This window comes from Tenrec ecaudatus, chromosome 14, assembly GCF_050624435.1.
Source record: "Tenrec ecaudatus isolate mTenEca1 chromosome 14, mTenEca1.hap1, whole genome shotgun sequence".
NCBI lineage: Eukaryota > Metazoa > Chordata > Mammalia > Afrosoricida > Tenrecidae > Tenrec > Tenrec ecaudatus.
This window is the reverse complement of record NC_134543.1, coordinates 37,405,636-37,430,471: the sequence shown is the minus strand read 5'-3', so window position 1 is coordinate 37,430,471 and position 24,836 is coordinate 37,405,636. Positions and strand designations below refer to the sequence as shown.

The 24,836-nt window shown below is 38.7% G+C and overlaps 1 protein-coding gene and 1 non-coding gene across 5 annotated transcripts in view; both read left to right on the top strand.

Annotated features, from left to right (window-relative positions):
* PALS1 (protein associated with LIN7 1, MAGUK p55 family member) overlaps nt 1–24,836 on the top strand; it is a 97,917-nt gene that overhangs the window by 66,128 nt on the left and 6,953 nt on the right. For all 4 annotated transcript variants that reach the window (XM_075530681.1, XM_075530679.1, XM_075530680.1 and 1 more), the window contains exons 7-14: nt 73–234; nt 1,526–1,603; nt 7,599–7,782; nt 13,668–13,739; nt 14,083–14,154; nt 15,741–15,908; nt 19,771–19,973; nt 23,350–23,460. In XM_075530681.1, coding sequence (XP_075386796.1) covers nt 73–234; nt 1,526–1,603; nt 7,599–7,782; nt 13,668–13,739; nt 14,083–14,154; nt 15,741–15,908; nt 19,771–19,973; nt 23,350–23,460 — 1,050 coding nt within the window. The remainder of the gene's footprint in view (nt 1–72; nt 235–1,525; nt 1,604–7,598; nt 7,783–13,667; nt 13,740–14,082; nt 14,155–15,740; nt 15,909–19,770; nt 19,974–23,349; nt 23,461–24,836) is intronic.
* LOC142427107 (small nucleolar RNA SNORA8) lies at nt 11,015–11,153 on the top strand. The gene has a single exon (XR_012779933.1). It is a non-coding gene; the product is annotated as a small nucleolar RNA SNORA8 (small nucleolar RNA).

Sequence of the window (24,836 nt, the reverse complement as noted above, 5' to 3'; positions counted from 1 at the left end):
CTGCTTGAAAAATGGTATTTTTATTCTTAAATCGATGGTGGATTTATTGTTATCATTATTAATATTTTTAAGGGTGCTACAGTGCGTAATGAAATGGATTCTGTCATCATAAGTCGGATAGTAAAAGGAGGTGCTGCAGAGAAAAGTGGTCTGTTGCATGAAGGAGATGAGGTTTTGGAGATAAATGGTATTGCAATTCGGGGAAAAGACGTCAATGAGGTTTTTGACATATTGGTGAGTTGACACAAGGAAAAAGTCATTGATAGGTGCTCTAAAAGCAGCTTTCTTCATTACTAAGTTTATGAATAAATTTGACAAAATTGCTAAGAGCATTAGACAGTTTCTAGCCTGTATGGATGTCACTGATAATTTTTCACTTTGAGTTTTATTACCACAGCTATATTTTGTCGGTGAAGTCAGTAATAATAGAACTTAATTTATTCAGCAAATATTAATGTCTATTATGTGCTAGCCACTAGGGGAAGAGTAACAAAACAAGGTCCCATGCCCCTGTGTTTTTTATGATCATGTTTTGTTTTGTTTTTTCATTTTCTTATACTGACAACTGATTGTTGTTTCCCTAACATTATTCGCGTGTCTGAGTGGTCTAGACATGCATAATTTAATATAGTAGCACCGAGCTACATGTGACTATTTAAATTTAAGTTAGGTAAACTAACCCTAAAACCACTCCCCCTGCCACTAGTCAGTTCACATACATAGCAACTCTGTAAGACAGAGTAGAACTGCCCATTTGGGCTCCGAAGCTATAACCCTGTACAGGAGCCGACAGCCTTATTCTTCTACCGCAGAACTGCTGACCTGGGGGTTAGCAGCCTGACATGTAGCCCACTACACCACAGCCCCTATACCATGAGGATCTTAAATTCCTCACTGTAGAACCTCTGCTTCAAGTGCTCAAAAGCACGATACAGCAAATGCCAAACACTTGCATAATTTTTCAAAGTTTTCTTGGACACTGCTGGTTTAATCAAAGTCATTTAGAATCAATGCTTGAGAATAATATATGACCATTTTTTTATACACCCAAAGGAACAGAGTCTTCTTGTATGTTAATGTCCGTTGTGAAATCTAGAATATATCATTGATTTGTTATTCAGTCAGGAGTACTAGGAAATAACAGTGAGCCTACCTTTAAGACTCCCGTTAGTTAAGGAATAGAGTGGATGAGTAAGATGCATCTGGAAATTGAGAATATTTGCATGTTTACATGTTTAAAATACTTTCTAATCATAGCCACAATTAGACAAAACCAAGACTTCATGGACTGTCTTCCCCAATAAACCAGAACAGTAAGATGCCATTTTCTAGGATCATTCTAATATACTGGAGTCAGTGGAAAGCATAATATATGCTTCTGAGTAAATGGGATTTATTTCTATTGATTTTATTTTTTAAGTATATTGAAGTGTTCTCTAAAATAGTATTCTTAGGGAGTATTAGTCATAAAACCATGAAAAATTTTCAGAAATAATTTTAAACTAACCAACTCTTTGCATTGCAGTCTGATATGCATGGCACTTTGACATTTGTTCTGAGTCCCAATCAACATATCAAGCCTCCTGCTCCCAAGGAAACAGTAGTAAGTGATTTCTTTGTGTTCTGATATTGGTTGTTCCATGGCTGCTTATTTTTTACTATCAGCAGTGTCATTCTCAGTATTTCATACCCTCAAGTAGAAACAGCTAAATTTAGGGGAGTTGATTTAAACAAATATGAAATTATCCAAGTTTAGTTTACTGTTAACTTTGTCTAAATAAAAAGTGGAGAATTTAAAGAATTTTTCCGACTTTGAACATTGTCTTTTTCTGTAGTTATAGGTAGGTTAATTTTTATTGATTCATTTATTGAATTACACACACACACAGATCCATTGCTGTCAAGTCAGTTCTGACTCAGAGCATCCCTAGAAGACAAAGTAGAATTGATCTTTAGGGGTTCTAAAGCTGTGAATGTTCATGGCAGAGGTCTGCCATAGCTTTCTCTCAGGGGATTTTTGCTGGGTTTGGATCACAACCAACCTTGCCCGCTCATTCACTGCCATTGAGTAGATTCTGACTCTTAATGACCTTAATTGGACACAGTAGATCTGCTACTGTGTGTTCTGAGGCTGTAAGTCTTTAAGGAAATAGAAAGTCTAATCTTTCACCTTTGTAGCATTTGGTGGTTTCAAACTGCTGACCTTGAGGTTAACAGCTCAGTGCACAGCCCACTACACCACGAGGGCTCCTCGCTTAACCCACTGGAAGAGGCGCATCCAGGGAGACAGAAAGTAAATTCCTGATTGGTTCCTTAGGCTTGGGAAGAAGTGTTGTAGCATAATTAGTTACAAGTTGGTCAACAGCTTGAATCACCAGGCTAGTCCAGGGGCGAGAGATGGGGCAGTATGCTCCTGTAGTGATTTACAGCCTCAGAACCCTGGGGAGCAGCTCTGCCTTTGGGTGCTATAAGTTGGAGTTAATGCCATCCATGGCAGTGGTGTGGATAGGGTTAGGAGTAAGAGTTAGGAGTGATTGCTAAGAGGTACAAGGTTTCTTTTAAGCTGAAAAGCTAAAATGGGTGGTGGTAATGGTTTCAGAGTACTGTGCATTTATTAAAAAACACTGAATTGCGTCTATTTTAAGTGGACAAATTAATTGTATGATACGTGAATTAAATCTCAAAAAAAGTGACAAACTTGCAAGTGCTACTTTATCATGGATGCTTGTATTGCATCTGTTGCTTTTTTATAGAAGCATACGTTTCAAAAAACAGTTTTCATTTAAAAATATATTTTATCACAGTTATGTGTTATTTTGATTATTACTCCATGTTTTCCCCCCCTTTTAAAAAAATCATTTTATTGGGGCTCTTCCATCTCTTATCACAACCAATACATCCACCCATTGTGTCAAGCACATTTGGACATATGTGGTCATCATCATTTTCAAAACATTTTGTTTCTACTTGAGCCCTTGATATCAGTTCCTCATTCCCCCTGCCCTCACAAGCCCTTGCTAATTTAGATTTTTTTCCCCCTGTGTCTTACACCGACCGCTGTATCCCTTCACCCACTTTTCTGTTGTGCATCTACGTGGGACTGTTCCCCTTATTTTTAATGACACATTGATACCGCATCTGCAATCTTCCTTCTATTTCCAGCTATTTGTATCAAAAGAAATCAGGAAACCCAGTTTGTCTCTGAATTCAGGCAGCCTGAATCTGAGTACTATTCCTTTACCTATATCTTTTCTGGCCCTTAGCTTCCAAACTAGCTCTGTGAACTAGTAGGTAGAATCAAGGAGAGATGATATGGCCCTGCGTGTATATCTACAATAATGTACTGCTAGTGAGTAAAGGACTCGTATGCATGTCAGAGATGGCCATTCCATCAGTACTGGAGGGCAGTGGTTTGGGTACCTCTCTAGTTCACTTCCTGCTTGGCTGGGAAATTTGTTCAAGGAAACATACAAATTATTCAGACTGTTTTGTTTCCTTCTTGACAAAGTCCTCTCAGGCAGCTTGGCTTTCCCAGACTAGTGTGTAAACTCGTTTCATCGATAAGGTAACTATTCTGGAGAGAAGACATATGAGAATTTTTTTTAGCGGAAAGATACTTTTTATCATTTAATGTAATATCTAAATAATCATAATTTATTTATTTTACTATCTAAATAAAATTACAGAGGAGTAAATAAGATATAGAGATCACACGCTTTAGTTATTTTTTTCTTTCCAGTTGACCAAAAAAGGAACAGAAGATTCTTCCTTCAACTAGTGACAGGACATAGGTCAACTCTTGAAGGACTATAAATTCATTTCCATTACATAATCAACTTAACAGGCTTTTGTAGGTTCTCTTGGAACCCAGTTATCATTTGCAATATTGTTGCCAAGAAGAAATGATTTGTAAATGACATTTCAGAATACAATCTAGTTATTTGGTCATTTTATACTTTATACTGGAGGAGATAAATCAATCAGATCTCTCAGTTTGAATTGCATTATAATGGAAAGAGTGCCAACATACACATCAGGAAACCTGGGTTCTCTTTTCCTCCTCCTCCTCAAGCTGCCTGCACAGACAAACCACTTAGCTATTGGTGGCCTCAGCTTTCTTAGCTGTAAGATAATGAGCTCATGCAGCTAGCATGTTTGAAAACTTTACTACATTTATTGCGCTTCCTTACCACTCATTATTTTATTTGGCTACAATACTTGGTCTTCTGTTGCCTTATCTGTTATTAGTTTTAATTTCTTCCTTTAATTCAGGTTGTTCAATAAGTGTTCAATAAGTTACTTACTTTGGGCCAGGTATTGTGCTAATCATTTCAAATGTGGTATCTCATTTAATCGTGACAACATCCCTATGAAATACAATTATTTCTGTTATTATTTAGCAATGAGACTAGAACTTAGAAAGGTGAAGTTTTTTGCCCAAGCCCACTACTAGTAGGAGATAATCAGGCTAGAACCCATACTCATTCTAGAATCTGCCTTTAACTTCTGGGCAGGATAGCAGGTAATGTCTCACACAGCCCCTAATATTTGATTGCTGTTTACCCAAAGAAAATAATTTGCATATCATGATAGGAAATGAGAACTGCAGATTGGATAACCTATTAGTAGTTCTATTATTTATTATAAGAAGTGTGGGTTCTGAAACTAAAAAAAACCCAAAAAAACCAAAAACCCCCACCTCACTGCCCTGGAGTCCAAGCGGACTCCTGGGGACTATATCGAGAGAGCAGCAGAGAATCACCCTTGTGAGTGTTGAAGACTGGAACTGTTCCTGAGAGTAGAAAGCCCTATTTTTCTCCATTGGAGCAGCTGCTGGTTTCAAACTGCTAACCTTGCAGATCACAGTCTGCCAAGTAACCACCACGTCATCAGGCCTTCTGAGGATAACTCAAAAGCAACCTCCTTGCCAGTGAGTAGATGCTGATTCACAGCACCCTATAGGAGCAAGTAAGCCTGCCCCGTGGGGCCTCCAAGGCTGTGATCTTTATGGAGGCAGATTGCCTCACCTTACTCCCAAGGGGGACAATAAATTAATTGTTTAGATTTTTGGATTTGTAATTGCTGTAGAATTCTATTCTTTGCCTGTAAGAGACTTGACCTCTAGACTGATGGGGTCACAACTGATGTTTCTCAACTGCTACAGCTGTGGTGATTTGTAAGGGTTGAGCTTAGAAATGGAAGAGATTGCAGAGAGATGTGGCCAGAGAAATGAGGCTGTTACATTCACAGTTCAGAAATCTATATCATAGAATTAGACATTAACCCAGCAATATATGAGTAATTATAATATATTTGATGTTCTAAACATTTTTCCCCTTAGAATGAATGTCCATTAAATGCTTTGTGCAAGCCTTGTGCTAGCTAAGCACTGGTTTCTAATATGTATTACATAAAGTTATTATAGACTTTGGTGAATAAGATGTGAATAAGCAGGATGTGCTCATGAAGAATTGAAAGAGATGTGGTTAATTTAGAGAGAGTTCAGGGAAACCGTTTGGAAGTGCCATGAAACGGAGACCCAGACAATGTGTTTGGAGTCAGGCCTGTTAATTGCCAGGAGGAACACTTTCTAGGTATAATTTTAAAGAACTTTGTGTTTGTAAAATCTGTAGGAATGGAATGACGATGAGCAGAGGGGTGTGAGAGGTGAGGGTGAAGAAGTAGGCCAGGCCAGGTCTCTCCATCCTTGCTTCTAAGGAATATTCTGACAGATGTTTGTTTGTTTTTCTGGATGTCCACACCTATTCAGTATTTTTGTCCGGCACCATAATCCAGAGACATCCGTTCTTTTTATTCATTGCTCAGCTTTCACAGGAGGTAAGGACATAGGTCAGGCTGAAGTAGTCCTCAAAATGAGGCCTTTGCTTTCTAACGCTTGTAAGATTTGCCCATATAGACACAGTGTTATTACAGCATTGGGAGACCCTCGAGCTTTCCTGGGGGGGTCAGGTCTCTGTCATTTTAAAAGGGTTTTGTTTCCTTTGTATGGCAAACAAAAACAGATGCCCTCCCCCAGCTGAGAGGGAAAGAATGGGAACAGAAGTCACAGTCTGCATATCTAGGCAGTCCTCAGATTTTAGTTAGAGCAAATGAGCACTTTTTCTAATGTAAAATAAACTTTGCTTAGGAAAATGCATTTGATTACTTTTGCTCATAATTTTGTGGACTATATTACATGACACTTGATACAGTTGACATAAAACCAAAGCGTGCCCTCTGTACCCTGGCAGTCTTTCCTGTGCCGAACCAGGAAGTAACCGCGTTCCAGATCTGCTCCTCATAGCATTCCAGGGGTGAGGCCTGGCCACTTTAGGTAGGGAAACATGTCTGTGTGGTTTATTGGCTGCTGGTAAAGGTCGGAAGGCCTAGATGCACCCTCTTTATTGGTGTGTCTGATTTCCCCCTAGGCAATCATTCCCTCAGATTTGTGTCCAAAAGTATTACCCCAGGAATTTGATTGAAAGGCATAGATTGAGGTGTGGCATTAGAATCCAGCATTTTAGCCAACACCCTATCCACATCCAGAGGGCCACGATGAGTCAGAGTGGACTCCCTAATGATTTGTTTCTTTGACCTGAGCAATACACTTGAAAAAATAAAAGCTAGGTTTTGCTTTCAGGAAGTGATTTGATAAAATTAGCAATTAAGGTAACGTGTATGATTTTGTAGTGAGGAGACTGATAACAGAAGTTACCTTCTACTATCTTACTTGGTATTTAAAATTTCTAATTTTAGATTTTCAATTATATTTGTACTTTTTTCTGTACTTGTTAAAAGCTACAAATAAAGCAGACTAAAACACACTTGTTTTAACTGTTTGACATTTTTAGCTGGATCACTTGTTTTCCTCGGTTTACTTGTGTGTATTTTGAACTTTAAACTCTTGCTTTTAGGTTAGCTGTAATTTTTAATTAAAAAAAATATTGGCATCTTGCAGACTTTGGTAATGCCCTGGTTAGGTAAAAATGAGAAATGTAGTAAATATGAGTTTCTTGTTGAATCTTACAGAGAGAGACATCCTGGGGGGAAATGGCATAGGAAACAGCCTGATCTAATTCTCAAGACTCAGGTGAACTCTAACCTACCTTCAATGCCACGTAGCATAACATAGTTCTGTGATTTATTTACATATACAGGACCTTCATATTAGCAAAACAATAATAACTCATTAGTAATTATAACCACATCTACATAGATCACAAGTATGGACATGATTATACATTAGATGTAGATGATTTTGAAATCTTGGGTTTCATTTTAGAAAAGAGAGAGAGTGAGGCACACTGTCTTCCAGCCTTTCGACCTCACTCAAATGCAGCTGCGCCTCTGTCAATCAGTGTCTTAAAAAGAAGGACTTCTTCAGGTTCATGAAAAGTAGACTGTTTTGGATATTCTTATACATGTTTGTACACAATAGAGAGATTAACTTGCCTGACGACAACAGGTGAGCCTGAGAAAACATTGCCCCAAAGTAGTTGTTTAAATACCTTACTTTAATTAAAAATAGGAATGTTTTGTGTTGCCAAATTTTAAATTATTATTGCTGTTTTTTTCTTCTTTAAATCTTTGTCTTTTAGATCCATGTTAAAGCTCATTTTGATTATGACCCCTCAGACGACCCCTATGTTCCATGTCGAGAATTAGGGCTGTCTTTTCAAAAAGGGGATATCCTTCATGTGATCAGTCAGGAAGATCCAAATTGGTGGCAGGCCTACCGGGATGGGGATGAAGATAATCAGCCTCTAGCTGGACTCGTTCCAGGTAACAGACAACGTAGTAGAAGTGCTAATATTAAGAGAACATTTAAATCTAAGCCATGTGCTCACTTTTTCTTACATTTGCTTATTTACGTTGTATCTGTGACATAAATATCTTGAATACAAGTGTGATCAATTGTTGGGATGTCAGGATGGAATTGTGTTGTTGCTTTATCAGCGAGTCGCATTCTATTACATTCATGTAGTTTATCCTGCTATCAAGGCAACACTTGTATTGAACTAAATACTTGTTTTGAACCCCAATACTGTAGTACGAGATTATCATCACCTGGGGTTTCAAACTTCTGATACATAAGGGATATATTAAAATGCATCACTTCAAGATCAAAGGGATAAACCTGACTTGAATGGTTAAAACCTTATAAGTTGATTCTGTTTCAGATGCATGCTGAACCTGATCTGGCTTTCAATATTTTCTGTATTTTTTTTGTTTGTTCATATAAAGGTTTATCTCAGATGTGTTATGTCATTGGGGTCACCCTCTTGAATTTGTGCCATATGTTTTCCTGTTTTTTGGTCTATGAAACCCAGGATTGATGAACATATAGGGACAGCAAATAGAATAAGGGTTTCTGGGCAGGGTGGGTGCAGGGGGCTGGGGGTGGTGTGTGTGTGTGTGTGTGTGTGTGTGTGTGTGTGTGTGTGTGTGTGTGTAACTAAAAGGGAGACGAAGTCGAATGGTCCAAGAAGAGAGAATGTTTGGAAGTGGATTGTGATAGCAATTGCACAGTACTATGTAAGTATTAACTCCCAATGGGAGGAAACAAAATTGTAGAATAAAAAAATTTTTTATAATGCATCACTTGATAAAATCAGGAGACACAATAAAAAGCTTTTTAAAACCAGGCGATAATAATTTAGCACTTTAGCCAGAGCCCTAGTGATGCATAATGACTACGCATTGGGCTGCCATCCTTATGGTTGGCAGTTTGAAGCCACTAGCAACTCTTCAGGAGGAAGACTGGGCTTTCTATTCCCATAAACAGTTCCAGTCTTGGAAGCCCATGGGTGGGGTCACTATAAATCAGCATTGACTGGATGGCAGTGTGTTTAGTTTTTGGAAATATCTTGGCAAGGACAGTTGGGTTTCCCTGGTAGAGTCTCCCTTTGATTTGATCCCCAGCCAGCGTGTGTCTGTGTGCATCCACTCGCTGCCCATTAGTGTGGAGGCTTGCGGGTTGCCATAATCCTGAACATGTGTCCGTGGATCCAGACTGGGAAGAAAGGCCTTGCAATCCACTTCCAGCATTCGGACAGTGAAACCCCTGGGTCGCAAAGGTCCAGTCCTCAACTGATTGTGGAGCTTGCACGGGACCACGCAGCAAGCCTATCCTTCTGTTGTGCATGTGACAGGCTAGCAGCAGGCAACAGAAAGACGCTCTCTTAGGGTAGAGAACTCCCCCAAAACACAGCAACAACCTACTGCCACCAAGTCAACCCTAACTCGTAGTCATCCTGCAGGACAGAGGTGAACTGCCCCAGGGTTTTTGAGAACTTAAGTGTTCATGGAAGCAGGCTGCTTCATCTTTCTCTAGGAGAACAGGCCAAGTTTAACCCTTTTCATCAACAGGGCTCTGTAGGATGGAAATAGAGTACTTGGATATACTTATTATTATTGAAGAAAATTGTCCTTTGAGATGAAACTAAAACCTTAGACATTAAAGTTATTACAGAAAGAGTAACGATGTCATAGTGATGAAAATGAGTCACTAGGTCAAGGGTTCTAGGACCATATTCTTGGGGGACAGCAATGTTAATTAGAATAATATATTTCACCAGGAAAATGTTCTGTCTACTACTTTGGTGAGTAGCGTTTGTGGTCCTAAAACTGAATATCCATCTGTGGTATCACCATTGATCTCCCCTCGCCTGAAGCAAAGAAGAAGGAAGAAAATAAAAAATGTATGGAAAAAATTAGTTCAAAGGACTACTGGACCATGTGTTAGAGTAGACTAGAGAAACCAATCCAGAGATACTCGTGTATGTAAGAGAGAGCTTTATATCAAAGAGCAATTGTATATTGGGAAACATCCCAGTCCAGTCCAGAACAAGTCCATAAGTCCAATATTAGCCCATATGTCCAGTGCAGCTTATGCAATGATGCTGAATGAAGGAAGATTACAGGCCAGTGGGTGCAAAGTCTTGCGGATCCAATGCCATTGGAAACATCTCAGCGCTGATACTGGCCTCCGCCACATGGCTTGCTCTGCTCTCAGCATGGTTCCACATGGCTTGTCAACAGGAAGGTGAAACAGAGAGAGTATGTGGCTCACCTCTAGGGAGAAAGAGAAGATGTTCCCAGAATCCTAATGAGAAGACAGCACCCATAAGGAAGCATCATCAGGCTGTGTCCTGTGTGACAGGCTAGACTGCACCCCTTCGCACTGTCAGGTCAACACGAGATGATGTAACTGCTGACTACTACAGACCACAAGAGTTACCCTCCACCACCTAGATTATGCCTCACTATTACTACTGACCTCTCTGAAAGCGGTCACTTTGGAAAGTCCTGGGTAAAGGGGGAGGGAAATGTGGACCCGGAACTCAAAATCATAAAAATCACCAGGCTTCCTGGATGGATAGAGGCAGGTGGAATCCCCAAGGCTGTGGGCCTTAATCATACTTCAGGTCTAGACCTGAACTCACCCCTGTGGTCCAATTATCAGACAGTAGGTCTGTATGATGAACAGCAGTACTAGGAGAGTTTGTGCATCTTAAAACCATCAACTGGAGGTCACAGGGTTTGACAGACTGAAGAGTGGACACTAGAAGCACAGGCAGTGAGAAGTGACGTTAACGTCGTGGGATTGAAATCAGTGATGTGGAGCCAAAATGTATGCATTGTTGAATAGAAAACTGATTTTTTCCCCTCTAAATTTTTACCTAATAATAAAAATTTAAAGAGGAAAAACAGTTAAACAGACAAATAACCTCCTGCTATCTAGGTGATTTTGAGGCTGTACATCTTTACCGTATCATCTTTATCTCAAGGAGCAGTTGGTGGGCTTGAACTGCTGACCTTGCAATCGGTATTCCAGTGCTTACCTGTTAGCACCACAGGGCTCCAGGCTTGGCAGCTAGGTTTGTAGGTAACTTTACATACAACAAAACAAAGTGTCTAGCTGTAATTATTCCAACAATTCTTAGGATGGGAATAGGATGGAGTAAGAAACAGAACCGAGGGAGTAGAACCCGATTTTAAAGATGACAAAGTCAGCACTGCATGGCATCTGCATCCAGCAGCCTTTTCCTGCTGGGGCGTTCAAAGGACAGTGCGATAGAAAGTCAGTATCTGGCATCGTTGGTTTTCGTGGCTTTGTGCATGTTAAACCTGGTATTTCTATTGATACAATTCAAAACAAACAAAGAAAAAAATGACGAAGCATGTTCAGCGTATTTGTTAAATACTTGTAAGTACTTGTTATATCTGCATTGTATATGCCACAGTGCTTAGTGCAGTGTATTTAAATGCAGGCACAGGCTCTTAAAGGAGTACATTCAAGGTGGTTTTAAAGTCATACTGCCATCACCTGTTCTTCTTAATTAGACCCCAGGCTCTTTCATAAGTTCTTTACTTTGTTTTGCCAAAGCCATTTTTCAGGGTTATCAATCACGCACACCCTGGTACGGAGCATACCAAATTTGCCTACATGAGTTTAACTACAAGTAATATGTTTAGGAGAAAGGGGTCTTGATAAAGATGTGAGCCCAAGAAATATATGCTGGTGGAGGGCTGTCTAGTGGGAACAGAAGCTGTCAAAAGGGTTTGAAACAATTTCTTAGGGCTCCCTTAGATTTCAGATTGTATTAAAGCTTAAATTTGTGCATCCTGTTTGCAGAAGGCTATGGATTAAACTGAAAACCCCAAATCCACTTGCAGAGTCCCCACGTAGATTGAATTCCTTCTGAATATTAACCAAGGATGTAGATAGATACTCTTGCCTTTAGGTAGAATACTTTGGAAAGTGGATTATCTCCAGCAGGTCCAGTGAGGCACAACTCTCTCCCTTAGGGGCTTGCCCGGGTGTGTCTTTGATGGACTGTGCCGGAGGTGTCTCAAGTCATGAGTCATGCCCTGCTTGCCTGGTCAGAAGGCCCTAGATCACTCTTGTAAACTCTCTGTGTCTGACAGCGTGTCCATGTCTCAGTAATGGCCCTGCCCCTGCTTCTGTAGTCCCACCTGTAACTGATGTCATAATCTGTCACCAGTCATGAATTAGTGACTGTTTCCTTTGTCCCATGTCTTATTTAACTAACAGCCTAACTGAATTCTTAATATGTTGTGTCATGCTAATGGCCTCCCTCATCTGGCCATTATCCCTTTGGAACCTTGCTGAATGTTCTCAAACTATATTTGAAGTTTGTGTCTCTTTTGTACACCAAAGCAAGACTAAAGCAGATTTTCTAGGGTATTAGAAATGTCAATATAATATTTACAGTCATTCTTAGTGATACTTTCTAGCTTTATATAGGATTAATAATGAGCTGTCGTAGTTCTTAGTTATAGGGCTTTTCATCTCTACTCATCCCTTACTCTGAAAAAGGCCTTTTGGTTAGAATCAGAAGAATGTTAAGGGGTCATATTGTCCACCCCACCTAAAGAAACAAACTTACCATAGAAATAGGCCATCATAAAGTTTTTAAACATTTAAAAGGTTGTTCCTTTTACTCACAATGATTCGTTTCTTAAGAAAGCAGTTCATACAGTTCGTTCCTATTGCTAATAATGGTGTCCTTTAATATTGCATTTGTGTATCACTTATTGTGGGTAGGTGCTGTTGAGTGTGTTCCAACCCACAGCAGCCCTGTCTGCACAGCAGCACAGAGCACTGCCGGCCCACGCTGTCCTCACAGTTGTTCTTAGGGCTGAGCCCACCGTTACAGCCAATTGTCGATCCATCTTGTTGAGGAACTTCCCCCCCTTTTTTTTGCTTCCTTTCTACTTTACCAAGCATTATGTCTTTCTCCAGGGACTAATCTGTCCCGACAATATGTCCAAAGTACATGAGTATACAATTTATTATTTCTGATACTTGAGTAGCAACATATGGTTTATCATAGTCTACTTTTTTGCTTGTGCTCTTAGGAAACTATAGTCTACTAATTATCCAAGTGGATAGAATTTGTTGACTACTTTTCAAGATTCCTTGGCTTAAAACAGAAAGAATTAGATAATAAAAATGAGATTACAACCATGTAGGACTATTAATAGAGAATTCTCCAAGTAGAACCACTTTTATCCTAAAGAAAAATATTTATTTTTTTAAAATTGTGAGGTTCAGCTCTGAAAATGGATGAAAGTCGGAAACCTTGCAAAATCTTCATCCTGTGAGGAAAATATGTGTTTTCCAGTTATCTCTAAAATTGGTACCTGAAGGGTGGAAATAAAATTGTAAACACACACACACACACACACACTCAGGCATATGTATAAAGACCCAAGGAAAAAGACCCACAGGAATAAGAATGGGAAGGCATAAAGCAATAGCACCTTGGAATTATGTTGATTATGAATGATCACATGCTAATTTTAATAGTTACCTGCAGAATTGGCTTACTGGATTTGGGAGCATTCCAAGTGATAAGAATCATGGTAAAGATCTGCCATCATACTTTCCACGTGGTAAATGCACAGCAGTAAGTGCATTTAAAATAGGGAACAGTTCACATTGCCCAGCACGAGTTTAGTACTTAGCTTTTCTAATGGATAATTTTAAGAACAGAGATGAAAATTAATACTTTACGCCTTTGGAGGCTTTTAAATACAATGTCACTTTCAGCTGCCACTTTTAAATATTTTCTCTTGATTAAAAAAAATCTAGCGCTTTAATCTGATGTATTTTCTTCCTTTTTCTTTCTGCTAACAAGGGAAAAGTTTCCAGCTGCAAAGGGAAGCCATGAAGCAGACAATAGAAGAAGATAAAGAGCCAGAAAAATCAGGTTGGACACTTCTAGTTGATATTAATAAGAGGTCATTGGGTCCCCATCTGGGACCATATTACATTTACCTCTCAGAACTTTTCAGAAAGGTAATATTCATGTGAGAGGCAAAATAGATCACTTTAGGACTATACAGAAGGGACAAGATTTAAGTATTAAAGCATATCTGCTTACATTGGCAAACTATCACTACAGCTCAAAAATAGTTCTTCTATTTACAATGTAATTATTGTTTATAAATTATTCAAATTTCAAACAATTTCTGTTCTGCAAGTTGGCATATGTGGATTTTTAAAAGAAAACAAATGCCACATTTATAGTTGTGCTTGTGGTTACTCAACAGGAAAACTATGGTGTGCAAAGAAGAATAAAAAGAAGAGGAAAAAGGTTTTGTATAATGCCAATAAAAATGATGGTAAGTTCTACTCTCCAGCCTTAGCAGTTGTCAAATCTGAATGGATTCCCAATCTGATCATTTGAAGGAAATAAAATTGATATTCGGGGAGTTTTACCTTTAGACCCATTAAAATATCATTTGTACTTGAGAAAATCATTCAGAGCAGCTTCTCTCTTCTGGAACACTCTTGAGGAATGGATCATTCTGCATTCTGGGGAAATGGAATAAAAATGAAAGTTTTTATAGTGATAGTTTCTTCAATTATTTTTTCTACTTAAACCGTTGGGGGAAAAAACCCAATACAGACTTTTAACAAATTCTAACAATTCGGACGTGCTAAAAGTAAAATTGAAAATGCCGTCTGCGATAATTGCTCATGTGTCAATGTGGTCCTTTCCACGGTCCTACTGTCTACTCGCTGAGGTAAGAGCGCAGTACTGAAGTAAAACACAGAAATGTGGTTTGTTTTGTTATTTTAATTACTACCAAGATTAAAAAGAAGTACTCAGACAACAGTGGCCTCGCGTTCTCAGAGACAATAATCTGCTGGACCTAACTAGTAATGGCTTTTGCCTTTATATTGGACACGTACTGTCCAGTTCAACAATCCTCGTCATTCCCAAGTTTATGTCAGCTCAACCTGATCACTGGTTTTAATGACCTCTTTGGTGTTAGTCCTTTGGGCATTTGAATTTACTGCTCCTGCTTCAATTTATGTTGGAGACATGCCAAATACTAAAATACAGATTGAGCTGGAATTTGAACAAGCATAGTTGAGCTCCCTCTGCGTGTCGGACTTTGTTCTAAACCCTGGCGAGAGCATGATGGTCCGGATTGTCATGATGTGTCTTGCTGCGGAGATGGCCTTTCCTGGTTAGGTGACAGGGTGAAAGGACACAGCAGTCGGCCAGTCGTTAGCTTTGCTTTCCTCTGTGGACAGTTCTGATTGCATCTGAATACAGCCTATCAGAACACAACTGCACCCCCACACTTTACCCAGATCTTGAGTCGCCCTTCCTGGTTAGAATCCTGGAATAGAAGAATGTAAATGCAGAAAGTGTGGGCAGCACCAGTCTGACCTGTTCTCAAGGTGTACAATTACAGGAAGGCACTTTGTTCACTCTGACAGCTCCTGCTGTCGCTGCTGTTTTACAATGTTTGTGCGCTAGATATACTGCTCAGCATATTCATCATATCCGACATCCCCATCTTCAGAAATGATCGATATTCTCAGCTGTTGTAGCTCTTGATACAACGCCCTCTGTCAAAGCATTGGCTGCAAACGGTTTTACGTAAGCGTTAGTATAATTATACTGTGGTGACTGTTCAAAACACAGTGTGAAACAAGAGAAAGAAGAACTCCTGGAAACAGTATGTTGTGGTCTGATTCACTTTCCTTGTGTCCCAGCCAGGACATAAGGCAGTACTCTTTATATCAACTACCCAGGTTTTACTATCAGGAGCCCAAAAATTAGGCATTTTTAATGTTAATAAATTGTACTTCTTTCCAATTATGGGGAGGGGAAGAACCCTGCGTATTTGTATCTTTATTAAACTGACAGTAATTCTGGTTGGTTTAAGGGCTTAACTTTTCTTTTCCAAAGATTATGACAATGAGGAGATCTTAACATATGAGGAAATGTCACTTTATCATCAACCTGCTAATAGGAAAAGACCTATCATCTTGATTGGCCCACAGAACTGTGGCCAGAATGAATTGCGTCAACGGCTCATGAACAAAGAAAAAGACCGTTTTGCATCTGCAGTTCCTCGTAAGTTTGGATTTATTCCTATGTACCTCCTCGAACGCCTGGCTGTCGGAGACATTTTCTTCCATTTGGTGCACTCACTGTTGTCCGTGAAAGAGGGGCCTGGTTTATCCAAATCTTTTTATTGGTGACTGTGAAACCAGTTACTTTCTGAATAAATTTCAGTTTGGGCCCTTTGTAATTCCTAGTTCAAAATGGAATCAGCTTCCTGATTCTTTACACTGATGCTGAAGATAGAAACTTAGACCTAATCTCTAAAAACAGAACTTCTCTTTTAAAATGATATAGTCCTTAATATAAGGTGACCAGATTTTAACATTGGTAAACGGGACACCCTTGCCTGGGGAGTGGGGGAGGGGTTTCTTGATTAAAAATTTGGTCTATATGGAGCCACAAAAATTTTCATAGAACGCAAAAATAGTATTGTAATATGTATTTTTTAATTTCAAGGTAAGTATAATTTACAAGTATAATACATTAAAAATTATGTGTAGTATTTATTCTTTGCCATATTTCTCCTTTGAGTGAATTTTTTTTAGTAGATTGCTGTCGTTGTTTAAAAGGTCATGAAATTTTTCACAAGAATTTGTTAAATTATATTTCACACATAAAATGGCTTTCAAAGTCTCAACACTTATTTGTGATTTACTGATGGCCACACTTTATTTACCGTAGAACAAACGCGTTCAGTTGCAGCATTAGTTCGTGGTAAGGACAGCGCGTATTCCACAATTTTAGTGCATTATTGTGTGGAACATGGTTTGTTTCAAAATGATGAAATATTTCTAACCATTTGTTCTCTGTTGTGGTTTTTGCTAATGGCAAGATTTAACCTTTTCCTTATCAATGTATATTTTTAATAATGATACCTCATTAAAAAGCCCATTTTTGAAATATTACTATATGGGAAATTGGAATATTACTATATGGGAAATTTTGAGTAATGTGATCGAATGATTTTTGAACATAATTCCAATTAAGTTCTTGTTTTAATGTAACCCAAAGAAAATGTTCAATATCATTGTAATGTACCAACCACTCTTCTAAAATAAGCTATGCAGTTACTATGGAACTTAACGTGATTCATGATATCTGCATGATTTATTGCTCCTTGTTTTTCTAGCTGGCTTATACTATTACGGATAGTTAATAGACAAAAATTATTTTCTAACCGCTCTTGACACTGAAATTTTAAATTATGAACTTCAGTTGCTACTTCGATTACTGAAATTTTGTCACCTTCAATAAGTTTTATAGCATTTTGAAAAAGAGCTGCTTGATTGTGTATAAACTCTAGCCAAATTCTTGAAGATTCTTTTGCAAAAAATTCTAGGACATTTATCCCATGATAGAAAGTAGCATTTCAGAGGATCATATATTTTCAAAATTCTTTCGACAGCTGGCAAAAGAGCTAACCCAGCGCGTTTTACTGTATCCACGTATTTTCTGATATTCGACTTCCGCAGTTTCACAAAATTCTTTAAGCATTTCAACGTGCACAGTGTATATATAGAAATAAGAATATATTTTAATAACAATATTTTCCACATCTACGGGCAACACAACAGCAGCTGTTTGAATGGCGTTGTGTATTATGTGCGCTGCACAACCAACACCAATAATGTTTTGATTAAGGCTTTTGTTTAATTTATAAAAAATATTATTTGTACCTCTTCTCACTTTTCCTCCAAAATTTGTGTTCGTGTTGTCTGCATAATATGCAATGATTTTATGTTTTAAATTGTTTTCTTTTCCCCAAAATATTAATAATGGAACTGAAAATTATTTCAGAAGTTTTGCTGGGCACAGAAACAAAATCTAAAATTCTAAGTTTTATTCCAGTTTCCGAATCAAAAAATCTAATAATGGTTGGAAATAACTTTATATCCTTATGATTATTAGATGTGTCAGAATATATGGATATAAAATTAATTTTTCTAGATTTTTTATTAATTCTGAAAATGCATATGGGGAAAGCACATTACACACAATTGCCTCGGATTTTGTTCTAGCACAGGCAGACATTTTTTAATAACTTTTTGACAACTTGTGATGTACAGTCCATAGATCTGAAGGAATGATTGTGATTAATAGCATGAAAAGACATAAGTCTTTCTGCTAATTCTAATTTCTTTTCTTCATCTCCATAAATTGTTTTCCAAAAAGATTCCTGTATTTTGGAGGAAGATACAGCAGTACTTAAATATTTTTTATGTTTCTATGTCACCAAGTGCTTTGAAATATCATTCTTCCCACCATGCGAAATAGAAAATTCACCATTACATTTCTCACATTTAACCACGTAATCACTTTTGGTTTTTTTAATAAAAGGAAATTCACTTCTTAGATCATTGTTGAATTTGCATCCTCTTTTCTTACTCATGTTAAAAATCTAAAAAAAATAATTTAAAATTATGTTATAAATTATATACATATTGCTTAAAAACACAGCAAGTAGGTACATAATTACTTGAACATATTTTGTTAGTTTATAAATTAAATTAATTGCTATAAAGTAACTATATTTAAAAAATTATTTTAATCCTATATTTCTTTTTAAATAATAACAATACTAACTTGTATTATTTTTCTCTGGATTTGCCGTAATGTAAGTCGTTAAGTGTCACTTTCAAGGCCAGCACTAGACTCTTTGCCGCCACTATAAAATATAAATAATACGAGTACTGTGCTAAATTCAAGAAAATTTATGTATTTATGAAATAAATAAATTACTTAAATTATCTGAATAGCTGATTTGTTGACATCACTTGTTTAACTAGCACTAGCACCCAATATGATGTGTATCATCTGAGAGACAGTTACACAGTGTTTTCGTCGTTGCTAATGCCAAAAAATGCCATTGTTCATTAAGTCCAAACAATGGTGATCGAATTCTAACAACTGATCAACAATGTGACCTTTGTAAAGCATTTCTCGATAATCAGTTCTGAACAATATTTGTTATTATTAAAGTTTAACATTATAAAATTAACAAAAGTAATATAAAACTCATATCTTGGCGAAATAGCCACATGGCAGCTGAAAACCATATATTCCCTTCCCGTTCTCCCGCCGTTCCCTAGCTTGTCGTGCATTCTTCCCCCAAATCGGGACTTTTTTTAAATGCCGCGGACAAATTGTTAAAAATCTGGACTGTCCCGCCAATAGCGGGACGTCTGGTCACCTTACCTTAATGCTTTGGAGGGAGGACTGCCTGAGTCTGGCACGTGGTTAGTACACTTGGCTGCTACCCAGAAATGGAGAGGTTGGAGTCCACCCAGAGGTGTCTGAAAGAAGGGCCGTCTGGGCAGTGAGCTTCTGAAACTGTGATGCACCTTCCCACTGCCATGTCCTGGGTTTAGACGCCCAGCAACCCCGGATAGGTTTTCTGAACTGTCAGCCTTGTAGTTTGTATCCCAACACCTAAGCCAGGGTTCCTTCTATAGAACACAGTTCTATTCAAATATAGCCATTATTAAGATACTGAAAACATTTTTGGCAATTTTCTATCTAGAAATCAAACGCATTGCCTTTGAATCAATTCTGGCTCAGAGCAACCACATAGAACTGCGTAGAACAGCCCATCTTGTTTCTGAAGCTGTACGTCTGCTTACAGAAACAGACCGCCTCGTCTGTCTCATGGAGGGGCTGCTGACCTTGCAGTTAGTTAGCAGCCAGACACTTAACCCAGTGCATCACTAGGGCTCCTTAGAAATAAAAACTGCCATCATTAAACAGGTGAACTCTGAATATTATCCTGAAAACATGATTTTATTATCTGTATTCCATAGGAATTTATTTGCAGTTAGCTCCTCTGTGTACTTTCATCCATTCCCATTATGTTTACCTGATTGTGTTTGCTTAGATACAACCAGGAATAGACGAGACCATGAAGTAGCTGGCAGAGATTACCACTTTGTTCCTCGGCAAGCGTTCGAAGCAGACGTCGCAGCCGGGAAGTTCATAGAGCATGGTGAATTTGAGAGGAATCTGTATGGCACCAGCATAGATTCTGTACGGCAAGTCATCAACTCTGGCAAAATATGTCTTTTAAATCTTCGCACACAGGTAATTCACGCTGTTAAACTTGGGGCATATTGTTGCAGAGTAATATAGTGGCAACTATATTTTGGTCTAAGAATCAAAGGACTTAATTTAGTTCTAGTACTTATGTCTTTTCAAGATTATTAAGGTTTTTTTCAAATAAAATTTTAATTAAAAATATTTCTAACTATAAGAATGGCAGTGCAGAGACTGACGACCTCCTCTCTGTGTGCGCCCGGGAGAAAGAGTCCCTAGCAGCAGCAGAGGTCAGATGTGTTCCTCTCCAACCTTTTATCAACTCTGACACTAACGGTCCCTTCCTTAGAACTCTCACTACTTCTCTGCTGGATTTAGTAACTTGTGGCAATGGTCACACACACCTACAAGACAATTTGATTGTGGGGTTTATTAGGAAATGAACAGCAACAATTTATCATAAAAAGAGACTCAGGATACAGTTCTTTGATTAGGACATCCTCTTCACCATGCCTGCAGGCAGGCCTTTAGTATGGATTTTTTTGTAGTTGTTAGGTGCTTTTGAGTTGGCCCTGACTCATAATAGCCCCGTGGACTGCTGAATGAAACCCTGCCCAGTCCTGGGCAGTTCTCACAGTTGTGGTTGCTATGTGTGGTGCAGTCACTGTGTCGGTCCATATGGAGGTCTTTCTGTTTGCCACTGACCTATTTTTCCAAGCGTGGTGTCCTTTTTCAAGGACTGGTCCTATAATGAGAGATCAAATCTCAAAGAAAACAAAGATCCTCACACGTGGGCCAAGAGGCACCATGATGAAATGGGGAGAAGATTGAAGTGGTTGAGGATTTTGTCTTACTTGGATACACAATCTGCTCATGGAAGCAGCCGTCAAGAGATCAAACAACACATTACAGTGGGTCAGTCTGCTGCACGGGCCCTCTTTAAAATGTTGCAAAGCAAGGATGTCACTTCGAGGATTAAGGTGTGCCTGAGCCGGGTCACGGGGTTTTTAATGGCCTCATAATGCATGTGAAAGCTGGACAGTGAAGAAGGAACACCGAGAGAAGAACGGATCGGATGCCAGGGACTGCAGAAGGACTTCTGTCCTGGAAGAAGTACATCCGTGAAAAGCAAAGATGGTGAGCCTTGGCCGCACGTATTTTTGACATTAGGAGAGACGAGTCCCTGGAGGAGGCCGTCATGCTTGGTGAAGAGGAGTGTGACTGGAAAAGGAAGAGCCCACCAAGGACTAGCCCAGGAGCCGCCCCGATGGCGCAAGTGTGAATGGCTGGGGAAGTGGCGTACGGTGTGGCATTCTGCTGTGTGTAGAAGAGGGCCGCTTGTCAGAACTCACTGGATAGCACTGAGTGATAGCAACACTGAATCATTTCCCTTTGCTAGTTCTTAGTTTAGAAAAATTTGAAAATTTAAAGGATGCGTAGGGTTTGAAAAGTGACTGCACATGCAGTAACTAATACAGTGTCTGTCCGTGTCTAACTGAACCCCCTTCCACTTCTATCTGCAGTCGAGGCAAAAGCCTAAAATTACGAACTCACATTTCCATTGAAGAAGTTAAAATACTTTCAGGAAAGTGTTTTAGATTTAGTGTTCCTCTATTTTGTAGATTTTTTTTCTCTCCTAGACTGTGTAAGGTTAGCAGAACTCCTGTGGTAGACTCTCTGCTGTTGACTCGCACAGCCTGGTCTGTGGTCCCTAAAGGGAGGGGAGGTACGTAGGAGAAGTGACTGCAAGGGCCTCCCTGGATGTAATAATCAGTTTGTTTTCATTTGACAGAAAGTTTGGGCTCTATATTTTAATTAAATTTTTTTAACTTAACATGGTAAATGCTTTTGCTGAGATTCTTCTAAGTTTTCTATATTATTTGAACAGATTTTATCAGAGAACTCAGAGTATTTAAGCCTATCATCTTCACTATCTAAATGTTTTTAAGTGGGAAAGGGCGCTTCCGTGTAAGGACACGGTGAATGGCAAAAGCAAGATGAAAACCACAACCTTCTAATCCAAACAGTGCACCCTTCCCTGCAGATATTAGCATTTTACTGTTTTTAAGGTGACAGTTACCTAGCAAATTAGGCTCCCATTGAGTAATTGCTCTACATATGACGGGTGTCACTGGTTTTATTTTTTACGCTGTGTCGTTACTCTCAGACGTCCCTTTCTAGCTGTCCCCGCTCGTCTTTGCTCTAGAGGACAGCTTGTTGACCTTTTGGGCTCCCACAGGTGATTTCTACTAAAGAAGCTGGCTACGCTTTCAGCTTTTAAACTAAACCTTTTTTTTTTAAATCATTTTATTAGGGGCTCAACTCTTAGCACAATCCATACATACATCAATTGTGTAAAGCACATTTGTACATTCATTGCCCTCATGGACTAAACCTTTTATTTAGGAGTTAAAAGTTGATCTCAAAGTATAATTTCAGTTTAAGGGTTAAGGTGTATCAGATGGTATCTCAGGTAGTCCTCTGGTCCAAAGGTTTCTAGCTTCATCTGGTCCAGTAAATCTGGGGTGTTGTTGTTGTTGTTTTGTTGTCTAAGGCTCCATCTCTCGCAGCTCTGATCAGAGTAGTTGGCAGTGTGCCTGGGCGCCTCTAGCTCACCTGGTCTCAGGGTAGGTGAGGCTCTGGTAATGTTGGCTGTTCATCCCTATAGACTTTCTTCTGCGAGTCTTGGTTTTCTTTTTCCTCTTGTTCCAGACTAGTAGAAACCAATACGATTCCGGACACTGCTCACCACATTAGGGTGTGGAACCTACAATTTATAAATTACATTATTTAGGTTACCTGAGTTTCCCCCAAGGCTATGATTAATCCTAAGTCTTCAAAGCCCCCTCAAAACAACCTTGCAAATTGTTTGCTTATATGTTTAAGAAGTATCTTTCATATTCTTCACAAAAAACACCTGTCACCTTTGGCACGTCTTAGTGCTACCGTTTACCTTGCTCAAGCTGTGAGCACTTCACTTACGTTCACTGCTCCAGGCTACTCTTAAGTGCGCCTTTCTGAGATTTTCTGTTGCATGGGTTGTGTACAGTTTTTCTTTCTGCTTCTGCTTGCATATAGTGCCTATTTCTCCAAAATGCTATTTTAATATGGTTATTATACTCTATATGTGATCTTATCAAGTATTTCATCCTGACAGTCATAGCCGTCATCGTACAGTGTCATTCATAATGTAAAACATTTCACAACAGCAAAGCACTCACATTTGTAGATGAATACACCCAGCATATTTTTAGAATAAATGATTTGATCTTAAAATAATTATTATTCATTATTTGAAGTGGTTTGGAAAACAGTCACAAGATAAGCAATGTTTAAAAATTAACTTTGTTATATTCCAAGTACATAACTGAGAAGTAGTTAAATGATGAAAATGTTTTAAAATCCAAATATCTTTTCTATGTAGTCACTGAAGACCCTCCGTAACTCCGACTTGAAACCATATATTATCTTCATTGCACCCCCTTCACAAGAAAGACTCCGCGCATTGTTGGCCAAAGAAGGCAAGAATCTGAAGGTAAAGTTGATACTCTGTTAACATTACTGGTCCGTTGAAGAGAAACAGGGGTCACCCTGGCCTAACATGTTGTGATGCTTAAAAGCTACACATCTTGAGCTCTCAGCCTTTATAAAACAACTGTCCATAAAAGACGAAAATAATGAAACCTAAAAAGAGGTAGTCATCATAACCAGAACCAACTTACAGTGTTAAAGAGCTGTCTAGTAAGCATTGGGCTGCTAAAGCTTGCACTTCGAGCCCAGCAGCTAAAAGATGAGGCACAGCTCCCGTGGAAATTTACAAGGCCTCGGAAACCCAATTATAGGGTCACTCTGAGTTAGAAATAATGGCAGAGAGATTGACTTTTTGTTTGTTTGTTTTTATTATATGGGACATGGAACGTTCTCAGCAGACTCTTAAGGATTAGATTCCCCAGACAAAAAGTCACTATGAGTTGGAATAAATGGATTTAACTGGGTGTATGCCATTTATAAATTAGGTTGGTCTATAAATGGAATATGTGGGTTTGGGTATTTTATTGATTATACTGTCTTGATTGGTTGTTTTATTGTAAGTCTTGAAAAATGGGTGATAATAGGGAATGAATGAATGACACATGCTCTGACATGGATGAACTTTGAAAACATTGTACTGAAAGAAGCCAGACACAAGAGTCCACATATTTTTTTATTACGTTTACATGTCATGTCCAGAATAGGTGTCTTCTGAGTGATGGCCTCAGAGTGGTGGAACCGTGGGAGGATGGGGGCAGTGGTGTGAGTCCGATCTAAAAGGGATGCGGTGAGTGTTGCGCAGTTCTGACCACACTGAAAGTACTGCCTTGTGCACTTTAAATGGGTGACCGTTCTCTCCGTGATCAGTAAAGTTGTTAGCAAAAAATAAATCCCAGCGGGCTTTTCTGTGGAGATTGAAAAACTAATGTAAAGATTTATATGGAAATTAAACAGGAACAACCAAAATAATCTCAAGGGGTAAAAACTAAATGGTAAGAGTTTCACATTTGTTAATTTTTTTGTCACTCTTCTATTTAATTGACTTATTTTCTTGTGTGTACTTTGGCATTAATTTCCACTTCTTTCTTTGGCTTCTAAAGTGAAAGCTTAGATTTTTAAACATTTTATACTAGGCATTTGAAGCTACTATATTACTCTCTAAACAGCTCTTATTTTTGTTGTGGAACATTATGTTTTTACTTTTTAAAACAATTTTATTGACATAACTTATATATCATACAACTCAGTAGTTAATTAATTCAGTAGTTTACACATATTAAAAAGAGTTGTGAAATCACTCCACACGCAGTCTTAATTTGTCCTTTCTGTGCTCCTTGTTAGCGCCCCATCTCCCCATCTCCCCTGCCGTGCCTCTAAGAG